General features: G+C 42.6%; 2 protein-coding genes across 4 annotated transcripts in view; one reads left to right on the top strand and one right to left on the bottom strand.

The window, feature by feature from the left end:
• Positions 1–19,938, top strand: part of FAM118B (family with sequence similarity 118, member B) — a 46,013-nt gene extending 26,075 nt beyond the window's left edge. For all 3 annotated transcript variants that reach the window (XM_012663617.1, XM_012663618.1, XM_012663616.1), the window contains 6 exons: positions 3,439–3,691; positions 12,299–12,526; positions 14,827–14,955; positions 16,251–16,536; positions 19,095–19,154; positions 19,405–19,938. In XM_012663617.1, coding sequence (XP_012519071.1) covers positions 3,439–3,691; positions 12,299–12,526; positions 14,827–14,955; positions 16,251–16,536; positions 19,095–19,154; positions 19,405–19,418 — 970 coding nt within the window. In that variant the 3' untranslated portion in view covers positions 19,419–19,938. The remainder of the gene's footprint in view (positions 1–3,438; positions 3,692–12,298; positions 12,527–14,826; positions 14,956–16,250; positions 16,537–19,094; positions 19,155–19,404) is intronic.
• Positions 19,939–20,333: 395 nt separating this feature from the next.
• On the bottom strand, positions 20,334–26,284 carry SRPR (signal recognition particle receptor (docking protein)). Its single transcript, XM_012663613.1, has 14 exons — positions 25,994–26,284; positions 25,353–25,436; positions 24,935–25,098; positions 24,580–24,740; positions 24,197–24,356; positions 23,916–24,069; positions 23,597–23,688; positions 23,372–23,490; positions 23,150–23,236; positions 22,698–22,870; positions 22,387–22,600; positions 21,794–21,957; positions 21,619–21,717; positions 20,334–21,450 (listed from the first exon to the last, which is right to left on the bottom strand). The coding sequence occupies exons 1-14, from the start codon at positions 26,108–26,110 to the stop codon at positions 21,322–21,324; spliced, it is 1,917 nt and encodes a 638-aa protein (XP_012519067.1). The 5' UTR covers positions 26,111–26,284; the 3' UTR covers positions 20,334–21,321.
• Positions 26,285–26,291: the final 7 nt, after the last annotated feature.

Genomic DNA, 26,291 nt, shown 5'->3' with positions numbered 1-26,291 from the left:
TTATTTTTATTTTAGATTTAATTTTTACTTTTTATCAAGGTAAATCCATGTACATAGTTTTAAAAGTCAGTACTTGAAGGCCCACCCCTTTTCAGAGATAATCACTTTCAGCTTCTTGATGTTTCTTCTAATATCAACATCCATGTTTTTCAGTAGATACGTATACTGCTACTTTGTAATTTTTTGGTTTCGTTTATTTTCCAGTGTGGAAGATAAGGAGCAGGCTTGCTTTGGTGGCTCCTCCCTCTGTGCTGCTCCTCTCTCTCATGTTCTCCCTGTGTGTTTATGTTATAGTGTTTGGTTCCGTCAGTTTTTAGTATTTACGTTATTATGACTGTATAAATAGTATTCATAGAGGAGCCTAATGTGTTGTGCTTTTATTTTCCTTTCTTGCCCATTTTTTCTCTGTTGTTAAATATTGTATCATGTTTTTGTTTGCTTTGTTTCCTATGTACCTTTCAGTTTATCCTCAAACACTCTGACAAAAGAATAAATTTCTCTTAGATATACTGAAACACACATAGTAACTTGCTGGTTTACTTTGTTTCATGGATTCCTGCCTCTGGACTCTAGTCCCCTCTGGACAGTTGTTCTCCAGGCCTGCTGCACTGCTGATATTTGCTGTTTCCCTTTGCCATGATTCTGAGAATTCTCTTTACATCTCTCCTGTATTGGATCGTCTGTTTCCTGGATCTCATGTCTTCTTTTTTGGTATACTCCTTTGTTTTGCTGAAGTGTATCCTTGTGTAGCTTCCTTAGTAAGGGTCCATAGGAGAAAAATTTTTGGAAGTATGTGAAAATATTTTTATCATACATATGCATTTATTTGATAGTTTGGCTGAGTATAGAATTTTTGGAGGTATCACTTATTCTCTGCTAATAGCCACTCACTCTCTTCTGATTCCCAGTCCTTTGTATTATGTGACCTCTTTTTCTTTTCTCATTGGAAGCTTGTAAGGATCGTCATTTTATTCTTAGTAACCTGAAATTTCACAATGATGTATCTATGAATCTAGACACTGGGTAGCTCTTTCCAGCTGGCTGCTAGTAACTTCACTTTGGAGAAATTATCTTGTGTTATTTGATACTTTCCATTACATTTTTTTTTTTACTGATTTCCAGAAAGTCTTTTTGTTTGCCTGTTCCATTTTTATAGCACTCTGTTCATGTTTCATAGATGCATTTTTTAACCTATGCAAGGATATGATTGTTTTCTTTTGACTTTTTCTTTTCTTTTCCTGTATTATCTCGTTTCCTCCAAATTCTTTTCTTCCGCCAGTTTGTTTTGGTGTAACTCGTGTTGAGGATTTCCCTCAAATGTGAGGTGACCCTTGTTTGCTTGCTCATGTCTAGGAGAAACCACTAAAAAACTAAAAAGACAGTTGGAGAATTTATGTGTCTGTAAGGGGTTTGGTCTCGGATGGGCTTCCCTGCAGGTATCAAGCATGGACCAGACTCTAGAGTTGAGCCGCTCCTACCTATTAGGATCTGTGGGTCTTTTCTCTCATACTGGCCATTTTCCCCAAAGAGGAATCCTCCCATCTCCTGACAGGATGTGGGATAGAAGTGCTGATGCAAAGTTGACTCCCAGTGTCTGGGTAGCTTCCCCCAAGGAAAGAGGGTTGGGAGAAGTCTTATATTTCACATACAGACTTCTTCCTAGTCCCCAGGCCCCAGTCGTGCACAGTATTCTCAGATACAGAGTCCTCTGCTTCAGCCTCTCTAAAAGGCGAGCCTCCAGCCTTGGCACTCCTCACTGCTTCTAATGCAGACTTGAAGCTGATTCTCCTGTCTTAGCCCCACCTGCCCTTGCACCTTCAGATGTGCCAGAACATTCCCAAGGGTCTACAAAGGGAATTGGCTTTTATGTTACAACTTTTAAAATTTTGTTGCCCTCTGACCTCTGTTGTCTGCTGTCATCTTTTCCTACCCTACTTTTTAATGCATGTATGCCTTCTTAAAAAGATGATTGTTAGTGGCTTTAGGAAGAACCATAAATAAAACACAACTGTTAAATTTTTTGTTTTTAACTCGAAGTATTAATTAGGAAAAATTATAGCTCAAATCTATATGTGTGTGGTAAAAAATTAAACTAGTACAACAGTATAAAGTAAAAAGTAAAAGTCCTTATTCTCACCAATCCCCAGTTAACCACTATTTACAGTTCTCGTGAACCCTTCTAGAAATTTTCCGTGTGTGTGTATTTTTGTGTATTTATATTTGTGTGTGTTTCACTGTCTTAATCCTTCTGAACTGAAACTCATTTTCATCGTTTGTTTCTGATATCCATTGATCATTCTTTTGCAATAGACTAAACTCTCACGATCAGGGACTCCATTTTGTTCATAGATGCCTCACTAGTGCCTACGGTAGCGTCTGGTACCAACAGGCTTTGTCATTATTTGGTGAACGACTGAATACAGGAGCTGGGCATAGGGAAGGCAATTCTAGAGGATGTTTCCCCAAAACCAGGTTTCGTAAGGCTTAAAAATACTATTCCTTTCTTGAGTTTTGCCAAAATGTGGATCTTCTTTCTCTTCGTTTTATTATTTGGACAAAAGGTTGGGAAAGGCAATTTCTTGGGGGAAAAAAATCAAGCCATCAGCAAAAATTAAAGTGAAGGAACATTTTAAGCAGGGGTTTTTAATATAGTCTTTTAGAATGAAGGAGAGAGGACAAAAACAAAAACTTGTACCCAGACTGCCTCACATATGGGCCTCAGAACAGTAATCTGTGCTTATCCTAAGAAAGGAACGTTTTTCACTTTTTGTCATGCCATTGAATTGTTACTTCTTTGTTTGTTTATTTAGTATTTGAGGTTTCTGGGTTTTTAGAATTCTGTTGCTACTTTTTTTTTTTTTTTGCCTGAAGATATCTAGAACAAGACTGAGGACAGATTTGTTCTCGTATTTCACCACCTACCACTCAGTTTATCTTGTAATGTTTACAAATTGGGGGTTAAATTTTTTTATTGACTTTATTTCATCTCCTGTTTTACATTTCTCAACAATAGGAACTTAATTTGTATGGGGTTCTTTTCTCTCTTTCTGGAATACAAATCAAACATGTTCTTTTGAAACTTAATATTGGTTTAAAATATAATTTAGGTGGCAGAACTGAGCTGAGCTGTAATGTATTTGGACCCTTTCCTAATATTAGTGGGATTTCTTAGGTTGAGAGGACTAAGAAGGAGAAAACTGATTTTAAGATTGGTCTTTAGGATTCCTAATGTAGATTTATTACTCTGTTTTTCAGCAAGCACTACAATATTCTGATCTTTTTGTTTAAACTACTTTGGGAAAAGTATCAAAAACTGTTATTTGTCATCTTTGCAACTGTAAAATTATAGTTGAAAGCTATGACTTTAGTCAGTCCGTCTTTCCATGTGCCTCATATCTATTGGATGTTCCAATCCTCTCATTTGTTTTGCTCTTTCAGGAAGCTGCTTCCAAGCTTGAAAACTAAGAAGCCTCGGGAACTCGTGCTGGTGATTGGAACAGGCATCAGCGCTGCGGTTGCACCGCAGGTTCCAGCCCTGAAATCCTGGAAGGGGTTAATTCAGGCCTTACTGGATGCTGCCATTGATTTCGATCTTCTAGAGGATGAGGAGAGCAGAAAATTTCAGAAATGTCTCCATGAAGACAAGAACCTTGTCCACGTTGCCCATGACCTTATCCAGAAACTCTCTCCTGTGAGTATCCTGCTGTGTGCCGTTCATTAGAAAGTTTCTGGAGCCACGACTAGCATGCGGAATGTAACAGGGATATTCATTTGTAGCTCATAGATTTGCGTAACAGTTGGCTCTTCTGCAGAGTGTTTATGAACCCTGTTATCTTAACCCCATTTCACTCTGTGAGAGAGAGTCGATGTTGGGTCCTTTATGTGTACAAAAGTGAGACTACTGTCCCATTATCACTGTTGTGAATTTACTTTTTCTACACTCACTACTACAAAAGCTGTGTTCTGTGGCATCTGTGCTTTTAGGAAGCCTCAGATTAGAGATAATCTTTATCATTTTATGGATGAAGCAAAAGCAGTTTTTAATTTTAATATTGTACTATTTTTACAGGCAACAACTCAAAATATTTATAAGGAATTTTTATCAAACTGAATTGGATAAAAGGCTGTCTTGTCTTGCTTTGTCTTAAAAATTTCTTAAAAATCAGAATTCTAATTGATCGCAACCAATTACAGATTTCTTCGTTCCCTCTCCACTCTCATTGCTTCGCTTGATTGACCTTAAAAAAATCAGGATTCACTTGAGCTATATTTAGAAATAATAGAGTAGCCAAAACATGTTCTAAATTTTAATGTCAAGTGCACCTTGAAAAAAAATATGTAATTCTAACTTCCTAAAAAGTCAGCTATCAGTGATGATTTCCCCCCGAGACCCTAAAGCTGTAGAAAGAAGTGTCATTAAAGAGTTAGTCTAGGCCAGGAATGGTGGCTCACGCCTGTAATCTTAGCAGTTTGGGAGGCTGAGGCAGGAGGATCGCTTGAGGCTGGGAGTTCAAAACCAGCCTGAGCAACATAGTGAGACCCCATCTCTACAAATTTTTTTTAAAAATTAGTTGAGCATGGTGGCACATGTCTGTAATCCCAGCTATGCGGGAAGCTAGGGCAGGAGGATCACTTAAGCCCAGGGATTTGAGGTTGCAGTGAGCTGTGATGATGCCACTGCACTCTAACCTGGGCAACAGAGTTATTAACCTATTTAATAAAAGACAGGCATTTCAAAGTAAATTCCTATTGGTTCAGTACTCATTGTAGAACCTTGAAGCTTTTTATTTCCTCTTTTCGTTTCCTTATCCTTATTTGGGATAAATTCTTATTAACTTAGAACTATGTATATTATTAATGGGTTTTAAAGAGCTCATGGCATCTCCACATCAGATACAAAAATTAACTCAGAATGGATCAAAGACCTATATATCAGAGCTAAAACTGTAAATTCTTAGAAGAAAATATAGGTTTAAAATTTGGATCTGACAGTGGTTTCTTAGACATCACAAAAGCACAAAAAACAGAAGAAAAAAATAGATAAACTGTTAAAAACTGTTAGCCTTAAAGTACTCGATCAAGAAAGTGAAAAGACAGCCCCTAGAATGAGAGAAAATACTAGCAAATCACATATCTGTTCAGGCTATAATATCCAGGATATGTAAAGAACTGTTACAACTTAATAAAAAGGTAAATAATCCAACTTTAAAATAACAACAGATTTGAATAAACATTTCTCCAAGGAAGATATACAAGTGGCCAGTAAGCACATGAAAAAGATGTTCAATATCATTAGTCATTAGGGAAACAAATCACGGCCATAAGGGACCATTTCACACCCACTAGGATGGCCAGAGTCAAGAACACAATAATAATTATTCATACAATTACGAATAACATCATTCATAATAGCCAAAAAAGTGGAAACAACCCAAATGTCCAACTCATGAATGGATAAATAAAGTGTAGTCTATCCATACAATGTTATTCAACTATAAAAAGAAATGAAGTACTGATCCATGCTGCAACATGGATGAACCTTGAAAACATTATGCTAAGCATAGGCTGGGTGTGATGGCTCACATTTGTAATCCCAGCACTTTGAGAGGCTGAGGCGGGAGGATCACTTGAGGGCCCAAGTTCAAGACCGGCTTGGGCAATATAGCGAGACCCCACCTGTATAAAACATTTAGCCGGTGTAGTAGCACGTTCCTGTAGTCCTGGCTACTCAGGGTGAGGTGGGCGGAGGATCACTTCAGGCCTGTAGGGAAGCTGTGGTCATGCTATTGTACTGCAGCCTGGGTGACAGAGCGAGACCTTGTCTCTTAAAAAAGAAAATTATGCCAAGTAAAAGAAGCCAGACACAAAAGGACATATTTTGTATGATTCCATTCATATGAAATGTCCAGAACAGACAAATCCATGCAGGTAGTAAGTAGACTAATATTTGCCAGGGCTGAGGGGAGAAGAGAATGGAGAGTAACTGCTAATGTACACAGATTTGTATTTTGGGCAATGAAAATGTTCTAGAATTAGACAGTGGTGGTGGTTGCACCTTGTGAATATACTAGAAACCACTGAATTGTACACTTTAAAAGAGCAAATTTTATGGTAACATGAACTATATCTCAATTTTAAAAAGTCAGAATGTATGCAAACATTTTAATTGAAGGTGCTAATAAAATTTTAAATTTCTTTTTAAATTTACAAATTCTTCCCAAACTGCTCCAACAAATACAAGGGAACACTTCCAAACCATTTTAAGAGGCCAGTATTATCCTGATAACAAAAACCAGACAAAAGACATCATAAGAAAAGAAAATTACATACTAACCAATTATCTTTTAAGAATATGGACGCAAAAATCCTCGTGAAGATACAACTAAACTGAATGCAGCGCAATATAAAAAGAATTATACACCATGAGCAAGTGAGAATTTTCCAGGGAAAATTGGTTTAACATCTGAATATCAATATATCATATCAAAAGAATAAAGGACAAGACCACATGATTTTCTCAATAGATGCAGAAAAACATTTCAACAAAATCTAACACTCTTTCATGATTAAAAAGCCCCACTCTTATAGACTAGTTGAAAGAAGTTAACTAGTGTCTACAGACTAGTAAATAGAAGGAAACTACCTCAACATGATAAAGACCATATAGGAAGAACTTAGCATATTTAATGATGAAAGACTAGCACTAGATGCTTTCCCGTAAGATCCAGGAACCAGACAAGGCTGTCTGCCTCTTCAGATTCTATCCAACATTGTCTTGGAGGTTCTAGCCAGGGCAGTTAGGCAAGAAAAAGAAAGAAAAGACATCTTTATTAGAGTGAAAGAAATAAACTATCTGTTTGCAGACACGATCTTGTCTATAGAAAATCCTAAGGAATATGCTATTAAAACTAACAAAAGAGTTCAGCAAGAGAGAAGGATACAGGATCAACATATAAAAATCAGTAGTATTTCTCTACTTTTGCAGTGAACCAATACTAAAATGAAATTTTAAAATTCTTCCACTTACAGCAGCATCAAAAAGAATAAAAGAAGTAGGAATAAATTTAACAAAAGAAGTGCAAAGCGCATATTATGAAAACTACAAAACATTGAAAGAAATGAGAGATCTAAATTGAAAAACATCCCAGGTTCATGGATCAGAAAACTTAATATCATTAAGATGGAATATTCCCCAAATTGATCTACAGTTAAGCACAATCTCTGTTAGAATCTCAGCCAGTGTGTTTGTAGAAATTGACAAACTGATTCTAAAGTTCATACGGAATTATAAGAATAGCCGAAACAATCTTGAAAAAGAACGAAGTAGGAGGACTTATACTTCCTGATTTCAAAACTTAATACAAACCTATGGTAGTCAGGACAGCATGGAAAGAATTCTTAGATCTGACACCATAAGCACAAGTAACAAAAGAAAAACAGATGAATTAGACATGATCGGAATTTGAAACTTGCGCGCTTTAATGGTTGCCATTAGTAAAGTGAGACGACAACCCACAGAACGGAAAAAATATTTGCAGGTGATCTATCTGACAAGGATCTAGTATCTGGAATATATAAAGAACTATTATAACTCAGTAATAAAGATGAGCTGTTAGGTTATTAAGTATGAAATGTCCGATTTCCTTAAGTACTCAGTTTGACAGTTGATATCTCTGACATTTCACTTTGACAGTTTTTGTTTTATTTTTATTGCAAAGGAATGTCCTCAGTCTTTCAAGTGCACGTTTTGGCTTGTGATTAGCTTTCAGATTTTTTTTTTAGGAGCAAGTTTTGTGAAACCATGGATAAGTCAAAAGTTCGTGTTATTTCCTAACGTGAGTTCCATTGTGGAACCAATGCAGCGCAGACAGCTCGAAATACCGCCAAAGTGTTTGGGAAGGATGTGGCTAATGAACGCACAGTACATCAGTAGTTTGAGAAGTTCCGTTCTGGTGATTTTAATCTTAAAAATGAGCCACGTGGGCGACCTGAGACCAAGGTGGATAATGATGAGCTGAAAGCTGTAGTGGAAGGGAATCCACCTCAACCTACAGGTGAAGTAGCAGCAGGGCTTGACGTTACTATTCCAACAATATTGGACCGTTTGAAACAAATCAGCAAGGTAAAGAAGCTGGATAGATGGGTTCTGCGTGAATTAAATGAGTGTCAGAAGAGAAATTGTCTCGAAGCTTGCCTTTCTTTGCTGTCGCAACATAAAGGCAAACCATTTCTACATCATGTTGTTACATGCAATGAAAAATGGATTCTTTTTGACAATTACAAGCATTCGGCACAATGGTTGGATAAAGATGAAGTGCCAAAACACAGTCCAAAACCGAGTATTCATCCAAAAAAGCTAACGATGTCTGGTGGTCCAGCACTGGTATTATCCACTACAGCTTCGTGAAACCGGGTCAGTCAATTATACTGAATGTCTCCTGCAACCAACTGGACAAAATAACGAGGATGCTTGGGATTAAGCAGCCAAGATTGGTCAACAGAGACAGGCCAATCCTCTCGCAAGACAGCACTTAACCACGTGTTGCACAAACAACGCTGCTCAAACTACAGCAGCTGGACTTGAGAACTCTCTCTCATCCACCATACTCACCAGACCTTGCACCAGCTGACTACCACTTCCAGGCTTTGGACCACTTCTTGCAAGGAAAAATACTCAGTGCTCAACAAGCTGTGGAAAACGCCTTTTGCGATTTCACTGCCATTCGATCCCCAGGCTGCTTCGCTGCTAGCGTAAACAGCCTACCATTAAGATGGCAAAACTGTGTCGATAGTTTAGGTGCATACTTTGATTAATTGTACTGCTTCTTGTTTGAGATATAATAAACTACACTTCTGATTCGAAATCAGACATTTCATATTTAATGACATAATTAGGGGAAATTTGAACACTAAGTATTTGATGTTAAGGAATTAATATTACTACATTTTTAGGTGTGATAGAGGTATTGCAGTTATGTTTTGTTTTATATATTATACTTTTGTGTTTGTTTGGAAATGTCTCTATTAAAAAAAGAAAAGAATCGAGTCCAACGAGAATATGGCAGGGTTAATAGACCCATCTAGTGAGCCAGCTTCATATGCTGTGTATTCAGTGCAAAGAGTGTGGGTTTCAGAATCAGACTGTACCATTTAAAGGCACTAGGACCCTGGGCAAATACTTTAACTTCTCAGCATCTGTTTTTGCACCTATAAAACTGGGATATTATGTACCTCATGGTAACATTGCAGGAGACGTTAGGTTTTTATTGGTTTTTGTTTTTACTGTATCTGGGACTAGAAAGAGAAGAATTAATTACAGAGTGGAAGGAAATGAAGTAGCATTGGATTCAGTTCACTGTTTTAAATGAACGAGAAAAGGCCCTTAGAAGTTGTGTGGGAGTCCGGCATTTCCTTTTGACTCCTGAACCTCTGTTTGTTTTCATTCCGTTGTCTTTGCTGATAGGGTCCACTGGTGAGAGATGTAGCTCTAGGGTCATCTGCTTTAAGAGAGAAAAACTTTCATTATAAATCTGAGGAAATCAATACAGTTATAGGAGCTTCTTTCCTTCCTATGTTGACATGTAGGATTTAATAACTTAAAGAAATAGGACTAAAAGATATTTAGCTAAAAATAAGTGATTCGGGGAATTATTTCCAGGTTTAAACCTTTTGTATTTCTTTTCTTAGAAGCAAGAAAATATACTCCACACCCACGATTACCTTATCACATATTTAGGCCTTTTCATCTGTGTTGGATTATAGTGTGTATGATTGTGCGTATGTGTCGGTCAGAGTACAAATGAAGTTGTAAAACACAAGGAGCTCTTAATAGGAAGAACAAGGAAGTCACGTATTCTTTATTTAATTTAAAACATGATTTTCCTTTTTTGTGTGGGTATTGTGTACACACTGCAGAAATCTAGATAATATAAAAAGGTTTTTGTATGTCAAGACATCTCACTTCCACCTGTGTCTTCATCTTTCTCCTCTCCCCAGACTCACCTCCCATAGGTCATGACGACTTACTAGTTTTTTGTGTATCCTTTCAGTGTTTCTTTTTGCAAATACAAGAAAGGAGGCCTATGTTTATTCTTATCTCACTACCTCCACCCCCAACTCAAAAGTTAGCATTCTGGACATAGTGTTCTGTAACTTGTTTGTTTTACTTAACAGTCTATCCTGGAAAACTGTCCATGCCGTTCTTCTATATGCGAGTACTTGGCCACACCAATTGCCTATATATGGATACTTGGCTTGTTTCCAGTCTTTTGCTATTACAAATAATGTAGCAGTGATAACCTTGTATGTGTCATTTCGTTTGTTTGCATTGTATTTGTGGATACGATCCCAGCAATGGGATCACTAGATCATAGGGTAAATGGGTTTGTGATTCTGACAGTTAAAGGGGCATCGTATTTTTTTTTATACCGGATACCTGACATTCAATAGTAGTTGACACATATATGTAGTGACATATATAGCAATAACTAGAGTTACAAATTCATCACTATTTGTTTCTGATCAGATTATTCATCTGATTAAATTGTGTTTAGAGTCCTTAGTTGGTTGCCTGAATGTGGTTAATATGTGATATAATTATTTATGCCATTATGTCACGAGAATGGATGGGAGTTAAAAACCGTGGCCCACATTCTTAGCTACACAAACTATAGGTCATTCCATCTATTTAGCACTGGAAAAGAATCTTCGAGCCTGCTGACAACGGGGCACAGTGAGAAGCCTGTCTAGTGGTGGATGCGGCAGGAAGAGTGATAGAGCCCAGATAAGCACGAGCGTGTCCCGGTCAGTCAGGCACTGCTTCACCCCTGTGCTCTGTTTCCACTGTGAAAGTGTTTACCGCGTATTTACTTGTTTGACAGGTATAATTAAAGAAAAGGCAATTTTATAAAACACTTTGACAAATTAGGGGAAGAATTTGGCAAACTGAAATGTGTTTTATGAATCTGCTTAGATGGCTCCATGGAAACAGATCTTTATCTGAGCATTTCACTATTAGAAAGATACACAAAGGAAACCAGGAAGGTAGGGGCACTACTGTGGGGAGAGCAGGAGGAGCTAAAGTTATCTACTCCCTGGCAGCCAGGTGCAGTTACTTACAGTCTTGAATGGGAAATACTGGGCCTTTCACAGCTAATTCTCGCTCTGATACTGTCTAATGGAATGGTGTCTTTGTTTTGTGTTGCTATAGCAGAATGCCACAGATTGGGTAATTTATAAACAATAGAGGTTTATTTGGCTGGTGGTTCTGGAAGGTGAGAAGTCCAAGATTGAGGGGCTACATCTGTTGAGGGCCTTCTTGCTAGGTCGTAGTGGAAGGCATCAGTGACGAGAGAGAGACAGCAAGAGAGGACCAAACTCACTTTTATGACCAACCCCCTTTAACAGTAACAACATTAATCAATTCGTGAGGGGAGAACCCTCGTGGCTTAATCACTTCTTAATAGGCCCCACCTCCCAACAATGTGCTTTGGGGATTAAATTTCCAACACAAGAACTTTGGGGTCCCATTCTTAAACCATAGTAAGTGGCGTTTCAGGGATAGGCCAGGGATCAGATATTTGTGGCAGCACATCACTTAGTCACTTTCGCATTTTAAATTCCTTTTGTCCCAGGGGCCACTTTTGTCTTTTCAGTTGCAAGGTCGACTTCCCACCTGAGGTAGGTGTTGTTTCCTCATTAAGCCTCAGAGATATTTACATGTATGCAGAATGGATCTGGGAAAGCAGGTATTTAAGTAAATCATGTGTTAAGAAACAGGGAGTCTGTTTAGAGCTGATTGGTATTAAAGGGTTTTTCCTAAATATGTAAATAGCTGTACAAAACACCTAAGATCAGGAAAAGATGGTAAGCCACATTTAAAACTGTATTTCCGTGGTTATTCCCAGATAAGGAAAGTTTAGCAGAAAGTGTTGCTTTGTTACTTGAGGCCTAATTAGAGTGTAGCGGTGCTGTGCTTTCTACTCCAGCTCTCCTTTAATCCTGATAGTAAATTCACGTCTCTTGGCCATGCCTGTTTTTCTTCCTTCTGTAAAATGCGTATTGAGAGAGTTTATGCTTGATTGCATACGATGTAATAGTATTGATCACTTGCTTCGTGTTATGCATTGTGCTAAGCACTTTGCATGTATCACCCCATTTCCCTTATTACATACCTATGAGATATTTTATTCCTATTTTGAATAAAAATATTCTTTAAAAAATTTGTTATTACTGTCCTTTAAGTAATTGACCTACCAAACACGTTGGATTAATTTTCTTTTTTCAAATCCCTTCCCAGCGCACCAGTAATGTTCGATCCACATTTTTCAAGGACTGTTTATATGAAGTATTTGATGACTTGGAGTCAAAGATGGAAGATTCTGGAAAACAGCTACTTCAGTCAGTTCTCCACCTGATGGAAAATGGAGCCCTCGTATTAACTACAAATTTTGATAATCTGCTGGAACTGTACGCAGCAGATCAGGGAAAACAACTTGAATCCCTTGATCTTACTGACGAGAAAAAGGTAAAAAGGAAGGCATCAGTCTGTTCAGGCTAGTGGATTGTATCTTCATCAGAAAAGCTGTTTTCTAGTTGGTATATTGGTATTTATGTAGAGCTAGACAGGAAGATTCTTTCCTCTGATTGGATTTTTGGGGTTTTTTTTGTTTTTAAGATAAATCAATATATAGCAAAATGCATAGATCTTAAAAGTGTTTGGTTCCATGACTTCTGATGATTTTATCCAGTTTTAAAGCAAAATTAGAGGAAGTCATTTGAACTGTAAGATCTCCTTAGCACTTGATAATGTCAGGTGGTGTGACATTGGTAATATTGATTTAGAGTTTTAGGATACATTCTTTATGGCATCTATTGAAAATGTATGGAAACTACTTTGTGCTGATTGGAAGAGCAATTTCCAGGCCAAGTGATAGCTGGCTTGAGGTTAATGTTTGGTGGAAACCTCAGCAGGCTTTTTTTTTAGCATAGCTGTACTGTACCTACCATACTATACTCCTCTGCCATAATACTGAATTATAGATGTGGATCTGTGCCAGCTAACAAGATGAGTCCTGAAGGTCTCGTTTGACCTGCTCTGTGGTGTCTGCAGTTTTCCTTCTGCACTTTGTTTCCCTCAGGAACCTGCCCTTACGTGCAGTTGAGAGCCCAGCTAGACAGAGCTGGGTAGGTGAGAGCCCTGCCCGCTGGCATTGCCGCGGCTCTCCTGCCAGAGCAGCAGCTGCGATAGGCTCTCGTGGTTTGCTGACCTGGAGGCCAGACTTTAGGAGAAAACTGGATTTAGAGAAGTGGTGCCACAAAGGCTGATTTTCCCTGGCTGGGACGTGTCCCACCCACCCCTCATGCTTTGCACGGTCAGCTCCTCCTCGCCGTCCAGGCCACTTCCTCTGACAGACCACCTCTGACCGCCCCGTTTCAACCGGACACTTCCTTTTTGCTCCATTCCCTTGTGCTTTTCCCTCATAGCACTTGCTGTAACTTGCAGTTTTTATCTTGGCCGTTCATCTTGTCTGCTGACTGTTTACCCCACAGGAGTAGTAACTCCATGGGACAGGTACTACATCAGCCTTTTTTATTCATAGCTCAGATACTACCTGGCACACAGTGGGTGCTCCGCAAATATTTTTGGAATTAGTAAATGACTGAGTGAAATTTTTAAATGAGTGCCTAGAGTAGCTTCTGTGCTGTTTCTGATAAAATCGCCAAAGATTATGACCAAGCGTTTGTGGGCGTCAGAAACATAAGGGTCTTTTCAAAGCTAAGGATATCTACCAGACTCGATGTTTTTTTCCCTCATGTCATCCTTGAGGCTTAATATTTGCTTTGTATTTTTAGCCTACATGAGGGGAAATGTTCAAGTCAATGGTTAAAGCCGTTGACTTGTAGTGAGAATGGGGCCTAGTAATATTCAGCTTCTAAATCTCTGTGCCTCTTTTTCCTAGTCCATACCCTGAATCTTCAAAATGCAATTAGGAATAAATGTGTACTGTCTCCAGTCTTGGGAAAATGGAGCCCTGGAAGGAGGCGGCTGTGGCAGTCACTGTTAGCTGAATGGTGTTCTTCAGCTGGCAGCCTTTTAGGTTCCTCGGAGGTGCTGACGTGATTGTCACATCACTTATCTATTACTGCACAAGAAACCACCCTGAAAATTTGTGGCTTAAAACAGCAGCCATGTTATTTGCCCACGATAAAGGGAATTAGCAGTTTGAGCTGGGCTCGGTAGCTCAGCTGGGTAGTTTTGGTTTTGCAGCCTGCTCACGTGGCGGCTGTCATCTGGGTCAGACCTGGGCCGGTGCTGTAAAAGGACCTCACTTCCACGTCCCCATGTCTCTAGCAGGCTAGTCCAGCCTTCTCCACGTGGCAGCTGGGTTCCAAAAGCAACAAAAGAGAAGAAAGATTATGTGCCAGCAGTTTTCAAGCTTCTGCTTAGGCTGCGTTTGCTAGTGCCCCGTTGGCTAAAAGCAAGCCCGTGGCCGTCCTGGAGTCACTGTGAAAGGGCCTGGATGCAGGGAGGACAGTTGTCCATAGCTCTCACACATGTCACCAGTGCAAAGGGCCCCTGTTTCTGCAAGTGAGGACAAATTCTAATTTTTGATTGTTACTCTCAAAGAGAAATCACCAGACTTGCTGCCATCATTCTTGAAATAGAAACTGAGGCCACATCAGGTTTCGCATTCTTGTCCTGTGATACCACGGAGCTGGGAGTTGTGTCAGAAGTCAGTCCTCAAAGCAGCCTCTTGCCCTTCGTGACCTTGAAGCAGGTGCTCAGCCCTGCCAACCTGCTTGGGCTCTGTGTGTGTTGTGCAGGTCCTAGAGTGGGCTCAAGAGAAGAGGAAGTTGAGTGTGTTGCACATCCATGGGGTCTACACCAACCCTAGTGGCATTGTCCTTCATCCAGCGGGATATCAGAACGTGCTCAGGAACACGGAAGTTATGGTGAGTGCCGCTGATCTTGCTGGTCTCAGGAACTCCTTCCTGGGAAGCCTCTCCAAATATGCCATAGGTCTTAAAGGGGAACATTTTCTTTTCATTAATCAAAAATAGGGAGGTCAGACATTCTTTCTGTGCTTCTTAGCTGTGGGCGTGCATGCCATCGTAGGAAATGCAGAACTTCTCTTAAGGTATCAAACCCTAGGGTCCTTGTGTGTACTTGACTGACAGCCAGCAAATGGTACACCATCCTTGGCATCATCTCCACATACAAAGAATACTCTTCTTCATCATTTGGTTTATTAATAACCCTCTCTGTGCCAAAAATAATTTACAGTACTTTACAGACCAACCACTAGTAGGGCATACATTCTAAAGAAATTTTGTGTAAGTGGCAGTGGGCTCATATTGAATTGACACTTAGGGAAAAAAATGAAAAAAATTTGGCTAGGGTGATAAAATCGAGGTTTTCTTCTTTGTGAAAAGCTTATTGATCTTTTAGGATGCAAGTTTTAGGGTTATTTACAGATACATACTCAAACCAGAAGCACTCCCTGGCCAGGGATATGTGGGAAATTCACTGGCCCCCAACTCTGAGACCATATGTGCTGGCTGTTCTCAGCACTGGGTCACATAGAATGGTAGCATCTTTATATGATGTGGCAAAAGAAAGACCAAGAAAATACTATGTTTTCTGAAGTATAAGGCACTTTTTCCCACGTGTTCTCTCCCTGACATCTGCTGTAACTGCATCCGTCACTGCTGAGTGAGCCCTGCACAAAATATTCCTAATGTTTTTATGTGTGTGTGTATATACGTACTTGCACATGCGCACACAACATATGTATTGATGTTCTGAGTATCAGACTTCTTTGAGCAAATCTGGTGATGGACTTACCTTCTCCGGTGATCCATGGTTCAGTTCGTAAAGCAGAAAAAGGCAAATATGGTCCAGAAAGTGGAAAGAGTAAGATACATTGAAGAGACCTACTCATTGCCCAATGGCCTCTGGGCACATAAATCTAGAAAACAAACTACAAAACCAGCAGATCAGTGCCAACCCTGTGAAACCCTGATTAGGGAGCCTACCGAAGAATAAGTAAGGATAAAATTTTAGAGCAGTCACCACGTTACTGTAGTAAGCGGGTCAGCCGCTTTCATGGGCCATATCAGCCCTCTTAAATCTTGGTTCCTTGGTCGTCACACTCTGCTAAACGTAGCGGTCAGGAGCCTGTTGACTGTGTTTCAGACCTGCTTTGTGTGTCTTCACTGTGTCATCAGTATGTTTCTGTTCCTTCAAGAGGGAGATTCAAAAACTCTACGAAAACAAGTCATTTCTTTTCCTGGGCTGTGGCTGGACTGTGGACGACACCACTTTCCAGGCCCTCTTCCTGGAGGCCGTCAAGCACAAATCCGACTTAGAACATTTCATGCTCGTTCGGAGAGGAGATGTAGATGAGTTCAAGAAGCTTCGAGAAAACATGCTGGACAAGGGGATTAAGGTCATCTCCTATGGAAATGACTATGCTGATCTTCCAGAATATTTCAAGCGACTCACATGTGAGATCTCCACGAGGGGAAGATCTGGTAAGATGCGTTTTTTGAGACTGAGGGAGATCAGAGAGCAACAGCTCTTCAGCTTTTTGTGTATTTGTGATGGGTAAAATCATTGCCAAGAAGGGGAATGTAATAACCGACGAAATTGTGGAGAAGGTCACAGTTAGTCCTCAGGTTAGACTAAAGTGCCATTTGGATGGTAGGAAAATGGACAGGAGGCATAGTATAGTATTTCAGTGTAGAAGTGGGAGGAATGAAGAAAATATATGTAAAGATGTTCAGCCTCACTAGTTATCAGTGAAGTGCAGTTAGAATTTAGATTTCAAAGTAAAGAATGATAACTCAGTTTTGGCTAAGTCTGTGATGAAAGAAATATATTCATGCAGTATTGGTGGGAAGGTAAAGTTAGTACAGGTTTTATGAAAATAAATTTAGAATATGTGTCAAAAATGTAAAAAACCTTTGACCTAGAAATCCCATCAATACAATGTATCTTAGAAGCAATTTCTCTTAAGGAGATGGTTGGTGATTGCATGATCACACAGTCGTACAAAGATGCATGTGTGAGGATGTGATCTCTTGGTATATAATGGAACCTAAAATGTCCCAGTCAATAGAGGGTTCTATAGATACACTAATATTTATTAAATTGATGAAATACAATGAAGCCGTAAAAGGGAACATGTTTTCACTGCCACAAAAGGATGTCAGACACCTGCAAACGTGGCCCCTCTAGTGGCTCGGACCATGCAGACCACGTGGGCCATGGCCTGTCCCTCACCCTGCCCACCGCAGCCCTGGCCGCTGAGAGCAGGCGCCGTCCAGGTGCTGCGCACAGGGCCTGCTCTGCTCTCACTGGGCAAATTCACAGAGAAACCAGAATACAACAGAAAGTGGTATTGGAACAGTGGGAATTTTGCAGATTTGTTTTGGGAGGTATTTACTGTAGTCTGCCTGAAGTTGGGGCAAAATTAAACAGGATGTGTTTGTTGCTTTGAAAAGTGTGAAAGCTGCTCATGAACTCTATTCTCCTTTATCAGGAGAAGTAGCTAAAATTAATGAAGTTCTTGCAGCAAAGCCAGGACTTGTCAACAAATCTTATTATGGAGGTGGTTAGCTGATCAAGATGACATTGAGTAACTCTTCAGAACTAGATAAACTAGTGAGTGAAGAAGCGTATGAGAAATACATAAAATCTATTGAGGAGCGAAAGTTGAAATGCTAAATAAACTAACTATAACTTCGAAAGGATGTCAGACATGAGTGAAGGGAAAAAATATCTGGAATGATTACTAAATTAACTGTGGTTATCTTTAGGCAGTAGGATTTAAAGTGTGTTGGGTTTTTTTATTTCTATGTTAGCATTTTCTACAATGATCATGCATTATTTTTATAAACAGAAGACAGACTTTACAGATGCTATTTGGAAACTGGTGGTGGTGTTAAAGTCAGAGGTTGGGTTCCACTCACTTGATATTTTACCTCCATATTCTAACAATAAAGAGCCAAATAGTTTTTAAAGTCTCATTTTATTAATCACTGCAGGCAAATTCCCAGTAACCCTACAAAATGCAAAGAGTTTCGGTGTCAGCTAAACTGAAGGATGCTTTTTACAGCCTTGCACTGGCATTCTGACTTACCCACCTAGTTCCAAAGAAACTTTGCTGTTGCACGTAGAATATGTTCCTACATTTTCCCACATCGCTATATAGTCTGTAACTACTATTTTTAATTGACTGATGTTATATTCCAGTGTGGATGTTACCGTTTACCTAATTAATTCCCTTATGTTAGGCAATTTGAATTTTTTTCTAGTTTTCTGTAGTGTAAGTAATGCTGCAAGGGTGTGCATGTTTTAGTGGGTGGTTGCCAAATTGTATTCCGAGAGCGGAATGCCAGTTTGTGTGTTTGAGTACCATGTCTGTTTATACTCTAATTGACCATATTTCTGATGATTAGTTTCTTCTATGTGTTTAGTTTTATACTTTCTTATACTATTATCTATCCCAGTGTTGTCCAGTAGAATTTCTTGCAATCGTAAAAATATTTTATACTCTTCACTGTCCAGTCTGTATACACAAGCCACTATTAAGCACTTGAAATGAGGCGAATGTGACTGAGGAATGCAATTTTTAATTTGATTTGGAACCAAGTAGCTGTATATAGTTCATGGTACCATATTGGATAGCACAGATACAGCCATTGTACACTGTGGGAGTATCTGCTACTTCTCATTCTGCTTGAATTTGCTCACTCGCGTTGCTCCCCATCCTCAGTCAGATTGAATTTTTTTTTGTCAGCTTAGTCTTCTACAGAGGGACTTTGCTTGTATGTATGATGTTTTGTTTACAAGCGGGTCTTAGTGCACTGAGGACCCTTACTGCTTCCCCGTTGTTAATGCGAGTCTCAAGGCTACTCCAGTTTGTTCTTCCCACCTCCTTATCTTCTAACGTGTTTCATTTCTAAACGCCATCCTTCCCAATCATACCATATGCCCTCGTCTCCCTTTGGTTGGCTGGTTCTCTTTTTGTTATTGATAGTTTCAGCTTTTCCGTCGGATGTCTGACGCTGACGTCCTCTGTATTTAGCAGGGATGGTGAGAGAAGGTCAGCTGAATGGCTCGTCTGCAGCGCACGGTGAAATAAGAGGTACACTGTTTCCTATTCTATGTATCAGTCTGTCAGCAGAAAGCTTTCCTAAGACTGAAGACTATGGAGAATGACCTGTCTTTCCTATTAAGGATTGTCTTTTCCTATCAAGTCTTTTATAAGATTCTTAGACTTTCCTATATCTTGCTTTCTGAAAGGTTAGGATTGACTTAAATATCTGCAGCTTTAGATGCATAAACCTGTTTTGTGAAACTTCATTTCATTCTCTACCTTCTCTGTCTCTCCACAGGCTGTAGTACATGAGCGAGCTAGAGAAATCACCACCATTAGACCAAGCTGTAAAGGCCCTACCGTGGACAGTGTTTAACAAGTAAACTTACAAGAACCCAACACAGCTCCCAGGAAGTACCAGTACCTAGAGGTTGAAGGTTGGGGATAGAGTAGGGGGGATGTGTTCCAACTTAATCCTTCGTGCCAGCTGGTTCTTGATACTCTGCCTGTTCCAGTTCAAGAATACCCAAGTGACAACAGGACCCAAATGCAGCCCCCCACCCACTCCCCAGGCTGGACGTGCTTGTGTCCACACAGCAGACCGATGTGATGCCTCCACTGAGTGTGGCTGCAGCTCTGCATGGACTCGGGGGCAGATGCCATGGAACCACCGTGGCTGCTGTTGCCGTTTTGTACTCTATACTCGGTTTTTCAATTCAGCGTAATGGTTTTTTTAAAACATGAGTTGAAGCTCTAGTTTTCTAGATCTTTTACAGTGTACAGTATTTTACATAACTGAGCTGTATTAAAAGCTTGTTCATTTACTTGCCAGAGCCCTGGCTCTACTTTTAGAGTCACCATAGAAAACTTGACTTGTATCATGAGCTTAATTTTTGTAACTCAAATTTTAAATTTAAGGTTCTTTCTTTCACTTTGGGGTGGGATGATCTCACTCTCGGAACGTTTACTTACGCAGTCCCGCAGAGCATTATCAGCGCCTGCTTTATTGCCCTTCTCCCCATGTAGGGCTGGGGAACCTGCAGCCTTCTGGTTTCAGGATTGTTCTTTCATCTTTCTCTGCTGCACCCCTTTTAATAAAAGGATCTGTTGTGTAAAATTTGGATCCAGTCAAAATGCCGCAGGTTCCCCACCCCTCTAAGAACTATAGTTGGTGTGATGTGGGATTTTAGTTTTGAATCCTATATAAAAGAACTCCAAGAGCTAAGAGGCAATTTATTTATGAAATTTATTTTCTTATATAAATTATGTATTTCTCTGGGCAGACAGCCTTCACCTTATTGCACTAATAGCACATCTGTGATGCCAAGCTACAGGACAAGTCTTAATGAGAAGCTGTGTTCTTCAGTGCAGCACTTGTCTACAGGCACTGTAGAGGAGAAGGCTGAGCAAGAGCCAGGGCCACTCCAGAAGTGGAAGGGGGTGGGGGCAACACACACCCTTCCCACAGTTGGTTTTCTCCCAAGAAGGGGAACATGCAAAGCCTGGATCTGGATCTGGGAGTGGGAAGAGTTGGAAGGCTGAAAAGCCCGACGCAACACTGCCGCTGGGCTCCCTTATTTCCGAGGGAAGCAGGGACTCATCTTTCACTCATTTGTAACAAATCACTCTGGCCTGACTAATATTCTGGGGAAACAACGGGGTAGGGGTCATCATCAGAGTTAGAATTAGCAGCAATTAACAACAGGCCACACACTGCCACAGTGAGGTGGGTGTCATCCTGGCTCCGGGGACCTGCAAGCTTGTCTTAGAGGTGCCATTCAAGACCCAGAGCTGGCTCTGGAACTGGAAGAGTCTCTGAACCTAATGGAGCTGGGACTTCCAAGTGCACGTTAGGCTCAGACAGCTCCGTGACCACACTAGTGAGCAAAGGTCTGGTGCTGGGTCTCCCAACTGCTGGTCAAAGCTGTAATGAGACTGAGTTTGTAGGGAGAGTGAAGGGGGCACCTGTGTAGGAAGGGGGAGGCCCGTGGGGAGCGGGGGTCGGGGGTCGGGGGCAATGATTGTAACATGATTAGGCCCTCCTTGCAGGTCGAGGCTAGGCTGAACGGGGGCAGGGGTTAAAGGAGCCGCAGTCCTCACTCTGCCTTCGTACTACACTGAAGACAATTTGCTCACATACTCTAAAGCACATTCTTGAGACGGGAATAGCGGCTTGTGGGTGAAAGCGGCGATTTGGTATTGGGCAAGAGCCACATTAAGCCTTCATGAGGGCAGCCACCACAGCCTTGGCATTGAGACTGCGTAGGTCACAGTAGGTCTGGCCAGTGCCCACAAAGACGATGGGTTTGCTCGTAATGTAGGTCATAGAAATAGCAGCTCCCACCTGAAGTGCAGAAAGGGGATAGTCAGTCCACTCAAACCCACTTCTCACTCATTCCCTCAGCAACAGGAAATTTAGGAGCCAAGGTGTCCTTCCACCTTCTGCTCCCCTGTGACAAACGCCCATTCTGCCCTCCAGTCCCACCATCTTGTGTCATCCACCTTGACTTACCTTGTCATCAATGGTATCAAATTTGGTGAGGACAATGCCATCAATGAGCCGAGGTGTTTGAGCCATGGAATGGTCAGCCAAGGCTCTATTGAACTTGACCTGGAAAGAAAAGGTGACATAAGAACCATCTAATTGCAAATCTTGGCCTGTAAAGGCGAGCAGGCTCAGCCCTCACCAGCTGGTCCACGGCTTCATTGCCGACCAAGGCCTCTCCCACAAACAGCACCAAGTCGGGTGTGTTGACAGTGATGAGTTTGGCCAGGGCAGTCATCAGGGGGGCGTTGTCTTGCATGCGGCCTGCCGTGTCCACCAGCACCACATCAAAGCCTTGGTTACGTGCTAGAGAGAAAAAACTGTCAGCGCGAGATACCTGCACTGTCACTCGTGCTCAAACCCAGCTTCCTCTCAGAAAGTCCTAGCCTCGCTGTATTAAAAACCTATTTACTTTCTTGGGCTCTGATTTGGTTAAAGGGCAATAGGAGAAAAAGCATATTCTATGCCTGGCCATCACCAAACGTGGGAAAAGGATGACAATAGGATAAAAGTGACCAAATTCAGGTTCCTTTGAGTAAGATACATTAGCTTTACCTGCAACTACTCATATTAATATTACCCAAAAGCAGAGTGTGGCAAGTAATGAATCCTGACTTCTTCCTGGTATCGAGCATCACGTTTGTAGTAGGGTGAGCTGATCCCCTGCAAGTTCCAAGGGAACCCAAGAAGGAAAAGGGGCCCCAACAAGCTGTTACGCTTCCCCATGCACGGTACCAAAGGCAATGGCTTCCATGGCAATGCCAGCAGCATCCTTGCCATAGCCCTTCTCAAACAGCTGCACCATAGTACGGCCACCATGGTTCTCTGGGGGGTGTAGGGCACTCAAACGCCGGGTGTGCGTACGCAGCTGCTCCACTGCCCCGGCTCGAAATGTATCACAGGCAGCAATGAGGACACTGAAGCCGTTCTCTAACAGCCAGAAGGAAATCTGTGCAAAAGAGGTAAGAAAACTGTCACCTAGAACCAAGGTCCTAAAACTTGGAGAGGAAAGAAGTATCCGTGACAGGATGGGGAACTGCGCTGACCTTGGCCAGATTAGTAGACTTCCCTACTCCGTTAACACCACAGAAGGTGACAACGTAAGGGCGCTGGCGACGCTGGGCATCCATGATATCCCGGAGCATGTCTACGCGGCGCTGCGGCTGCAGAATCTGCACCAGGGACTCCTGTAGAGCTTGCTTTACTGTGGAAGTCACCGCTGGAAGGGGAGGCAGAGGGGTTGCAGCCACGGAATACAAGGAACGCATTCCGAGCTAAGGAAACTCAGGCAATACTGGGACCTTGCCCCAGGAATCCAAAGCGTAAGCACTATACGGCTACTAATTTAATCTTCATAATATCTCTAAGTCTCGGTTATCCAATAGAGGTTCAGAGGTTAAGGAATTTGCCGAGAGTCACCTACCTAGTAAGAATGGAGCCCTATGTGCTTAACCTCTTGGTATGCACGAACACTCTGTGACTCGAGGGAGATACTCACTGCTGAATGTCCCCATCACCTTCCCTTCCAACTTGTTGGCAACAGATTCGCAGAGCTGGACGGCAATGTCTGCAGCCACGTTCTTAGCTGAGAGGGGGACAGGTGTGTGAGTTCTGTGTCAACAGTGACCAACATTTATAGTGCAGCTGAGAAATCTAGGTGTTTCGCTCTCAACTATACCAATTCCCTAGAACACGAGTCAGCCCGGTCCTCAGAACTTACCGATGAGATGATCACGCATCTTGTCCAGCACAGATTCCATGTCTTCACGCCTCAAGCTCTTGGACCCCACAAGGCCCTTCAGCATCCCAAACATGCCACCCAGCGTCCCCTTGGTAGCACTGCAGGCACAGAACATCACAAATACATACAAAGCCAGTAGGTAGAAGTTCTATTTTAACAAATTCTGCAGCCGTACATACCACCGGCCACCTGGAATCCCCCTACCTAGGTTTGGTAGAGTTTGGAGCGGCCCCTTCATCATCTGAGCTGCTGCAGTCCAGATCCTGAAGCTGCCCCCGGGGCCCAGTCCCTCGAATCTGGAGGATATGGGGGAAGGAAGGAGATGGGGTCAGGAACACTAAGGCCTCTGAATGAGGAAAAAGCCCAGGATTTGCCCTGTCCACATTGCTCTGTCTCTCTGACTTGGGGAAGTTCCAAATATAACACCCTCTCAAGGAAATCCAGGTATCACTCTCTTAGTCTCTACTTCCTCCCTAATTTCTTACTAAAGGTGACCTTCACTTGGGCCTCTGCTGCTTCTTACCAAGTTGATATCCTCAGACAAGGCAGCCTCGGGGGTCCCATTGGCGGTCGGAGCGCTGTAATCCAGGACTTCCTTGTTAGCACAGCCACCCAGCTCCCACACCCGGGGTGCTTTTTTGCCCTTCTCCTTTGGAGCATCTGACTTCGCGGACTTGCTGCAATGCGTTATGCACAAAGGGTTATGGTGAAGCAGGAAAGGAATCATGAGCCAGAAACGAGCTCCCTTGCCCCCAGTGTGGCTAGGTAACAGTATTTTGAGAGTACTGGAGAAAGAGTGTGCACCTGGACTTCTCCGTACCCCTCCCATGCTTCTGAATGAACTCTTCTCGCTTCCTGCGTATCAGTTCCTCTTTGGAAAGTTCTACTCCGTTCTCAGGCCCTGCCGGGAGACCTGACTTTTCTGCAGGGACTGCTTTGCTGGTAGCCAAAGGGCCATCAGAACCTGTTAGAAGAAACCTCACTGGAGAAAAACCAGATCCCAACCAACTACACAATGGCTAAAAGTCTTACAAATCTTTAAGTAGAAACTTGGAGCAAACATCTTGCGATCACAGGGCCTGGGCATGACAGGGTGGCAAGCAATGACAAAAGGAAGGACCACCTCAGTCTTCAGCACCGCGTCAACACCTTTCGTGTCCCAGTATGTCCCGGGAACTCAAACTCACCTTCCTTCTTGGCCCCCTTTTTTTTGCTGTTCTTTGCTTTTTCCTTGGGCTTTTCACCCCGTGTCTCAATCATGGACCTCACAGGTTTCTTGGCCTTATCAGAATCTTCAAATTTCTTCATGGTAGTGGGAGCGCGGATCTTACTGCTCTCCTCTGCTTCACTAAAGAGAAAAGAGAATGGCTGATCCTTCTATTCCACGCAAGAGGAAAACTCAAAGTCCAGAGAAAGGACCTGCACACCAAGAGGACAATCAGAAACGGGCAGCAAGTTAGCAGTGCCTTTGAACACACACTTCGCCACCCTTGCACTATGTTCAGGAAGGGAGATTGATTTTTGAGGAGGGAGGCCTCTCACCGAAGGAGCCGCAGAAAGTCATTTTGGAAATCAAAAGTGCCATTCAATAGACTTAAAGCACTGTGCTGTTGGATCTCTGTGCGGTACTTGTCCCGAAACAGCCGGTGCACGTCATCTATCAATTTGTCCACGTACGTCAGCGTTAGGATCTTCTGAAAACCAACCTGTTTAGGGGAAGAAACAGAGCCAACAGATTTGCTTACATGCCAGCCCAGAATGGAGGGGAGCCAACTCAACCCAGGCTTCCAGAGACAGGCTCGGCCACCTGGCAGGTTTCCCTGTCCTGAGAGACAGCCGAGCTCCCTCCCCCGCCCCACCTTCCCAGCTCTCCCAGCTACTGCGTCGTATACACGGGGTGCAATTGACAGGGACAATGTTGAGAACCTCATCATTGTCCCTCTAAAACACCCCTACTTACCACAAACACCAGCTCAAACTGGTTGTCCAGTTTATACTTGAGTGTGAGTGCCTCATGGGTGAAGGAGTTGTTACCTCCCCGCTCCTAGAGGAAGAGTACGTCTCAGAATTCAGCCTATCCTCAGAAAACCCAGACTTAGCCCCTTCGGGATTACCTTTGGAAAAGAACCAGGTATTTTCCCCAAAGTCAAGCCTGCCCCCAGGACAAGAGACTGCTGGGGCATTTCTCTCTAGCATTCCACCATAAAGAAAAGGAGCTGGGGAAGGGAGAAACGGGGAGAGAGGGAAGGCAAGACACGTGGGAGCCAGAAGGGAAGCGCTCAAGTAAACAATCAGGTCGACTAGAAGATTTTTCAAAAGCGTTTTCCATCCACTATCTCATGCAGCCTCGAAATAACAGAAAACCAAGCTGCTGGGGGCGAATGGGCGAGTGAAGTCCCAAAAGGAGCTGGAACCGGCGAGAGTCCCAGACGCCGGAGGTCGGGGCGTCGCAAAGTTGCGGAGCAGACTGAGGCGGGCGGGAGAAAGCGGGGCCCGGGTCACGGGTGAGGGGCGCGGGGGGCGCAGGACGACCAGTCGCAGGGGACCACGGACAGGGTCGGGGAGGAAGAGCCCGGAGTTCCGATCCCGCGGGGGCGGTACCTGCAGCAGCACCGAGCGAATCAGCGCGTTAACGGGCCCGGTGCACGAGTCGCTCACGCCCTGGAAGCACCAGAGCACGAGCCCCCCCTTGGAGAAGATGGTGAAGAAGTCGAGCATGGCGGCGGCGGCAGAGCAGCTGGGGCCGGCGCCGGGAGCTCAGGCCGCGATCGCCGCCGCTTCCTGCTGCGCCAGGCGCGGGACACGTCACACCAGCAGCCCCGGAAACCGGCTCAGACGCACTTCCGTTCCGACCCGCAGGCTTCCCTCCCGCTTCCGCCGCGGGCGCGCAGGGCCGACG

This window comes from Propithecus coquereli, unplaced genomic scaffold (assembly GCF_000956105.1).
Source record: "Propithecus coquereli isolate 6110/MARCELLA unplaced genomic scaffold, Pcoq_1.0 Scaffold815, whole genome shotgun sequence".
In the NCBI taxonomy this organism is placed as follows: domain Eukaryota; kingdom Metazoa; phylum Chordata; class Mammalia; order Primates; family Indriidae; genus Propithecus; species Propithecus coquereli.
Note: the sequence above shows the minus strand (reverse complement) of the source record. Positions and strands in the feature narration are given on the sequence as shown.

Bases quoted from the DNA above. Each gene is read 5' to 3' on its own strand.
- SRPR (XM_012663613.1), bottom strand. From the start codon at position 26,110: ATGCTCGACTTCTTCACCATCTTCTCCAAGGGGGGGCTCGTGCTCTGG. The intron at 22,601-22,697 runs GTCAGCGCAGTT...TCTTTTGCACAG, and splicing joins AGTCTACTAATCTGGCCAAG to ATTTCCTTCTGGCTGTTAGA. The intron at 21,718-21,793 runs GTGAGGGCTGAG...TTTTCTTTCCAG, and splicing joins ATGAAGCCGTGGACCAGCTG to GTCAAGTTCAATAGAGCCTT.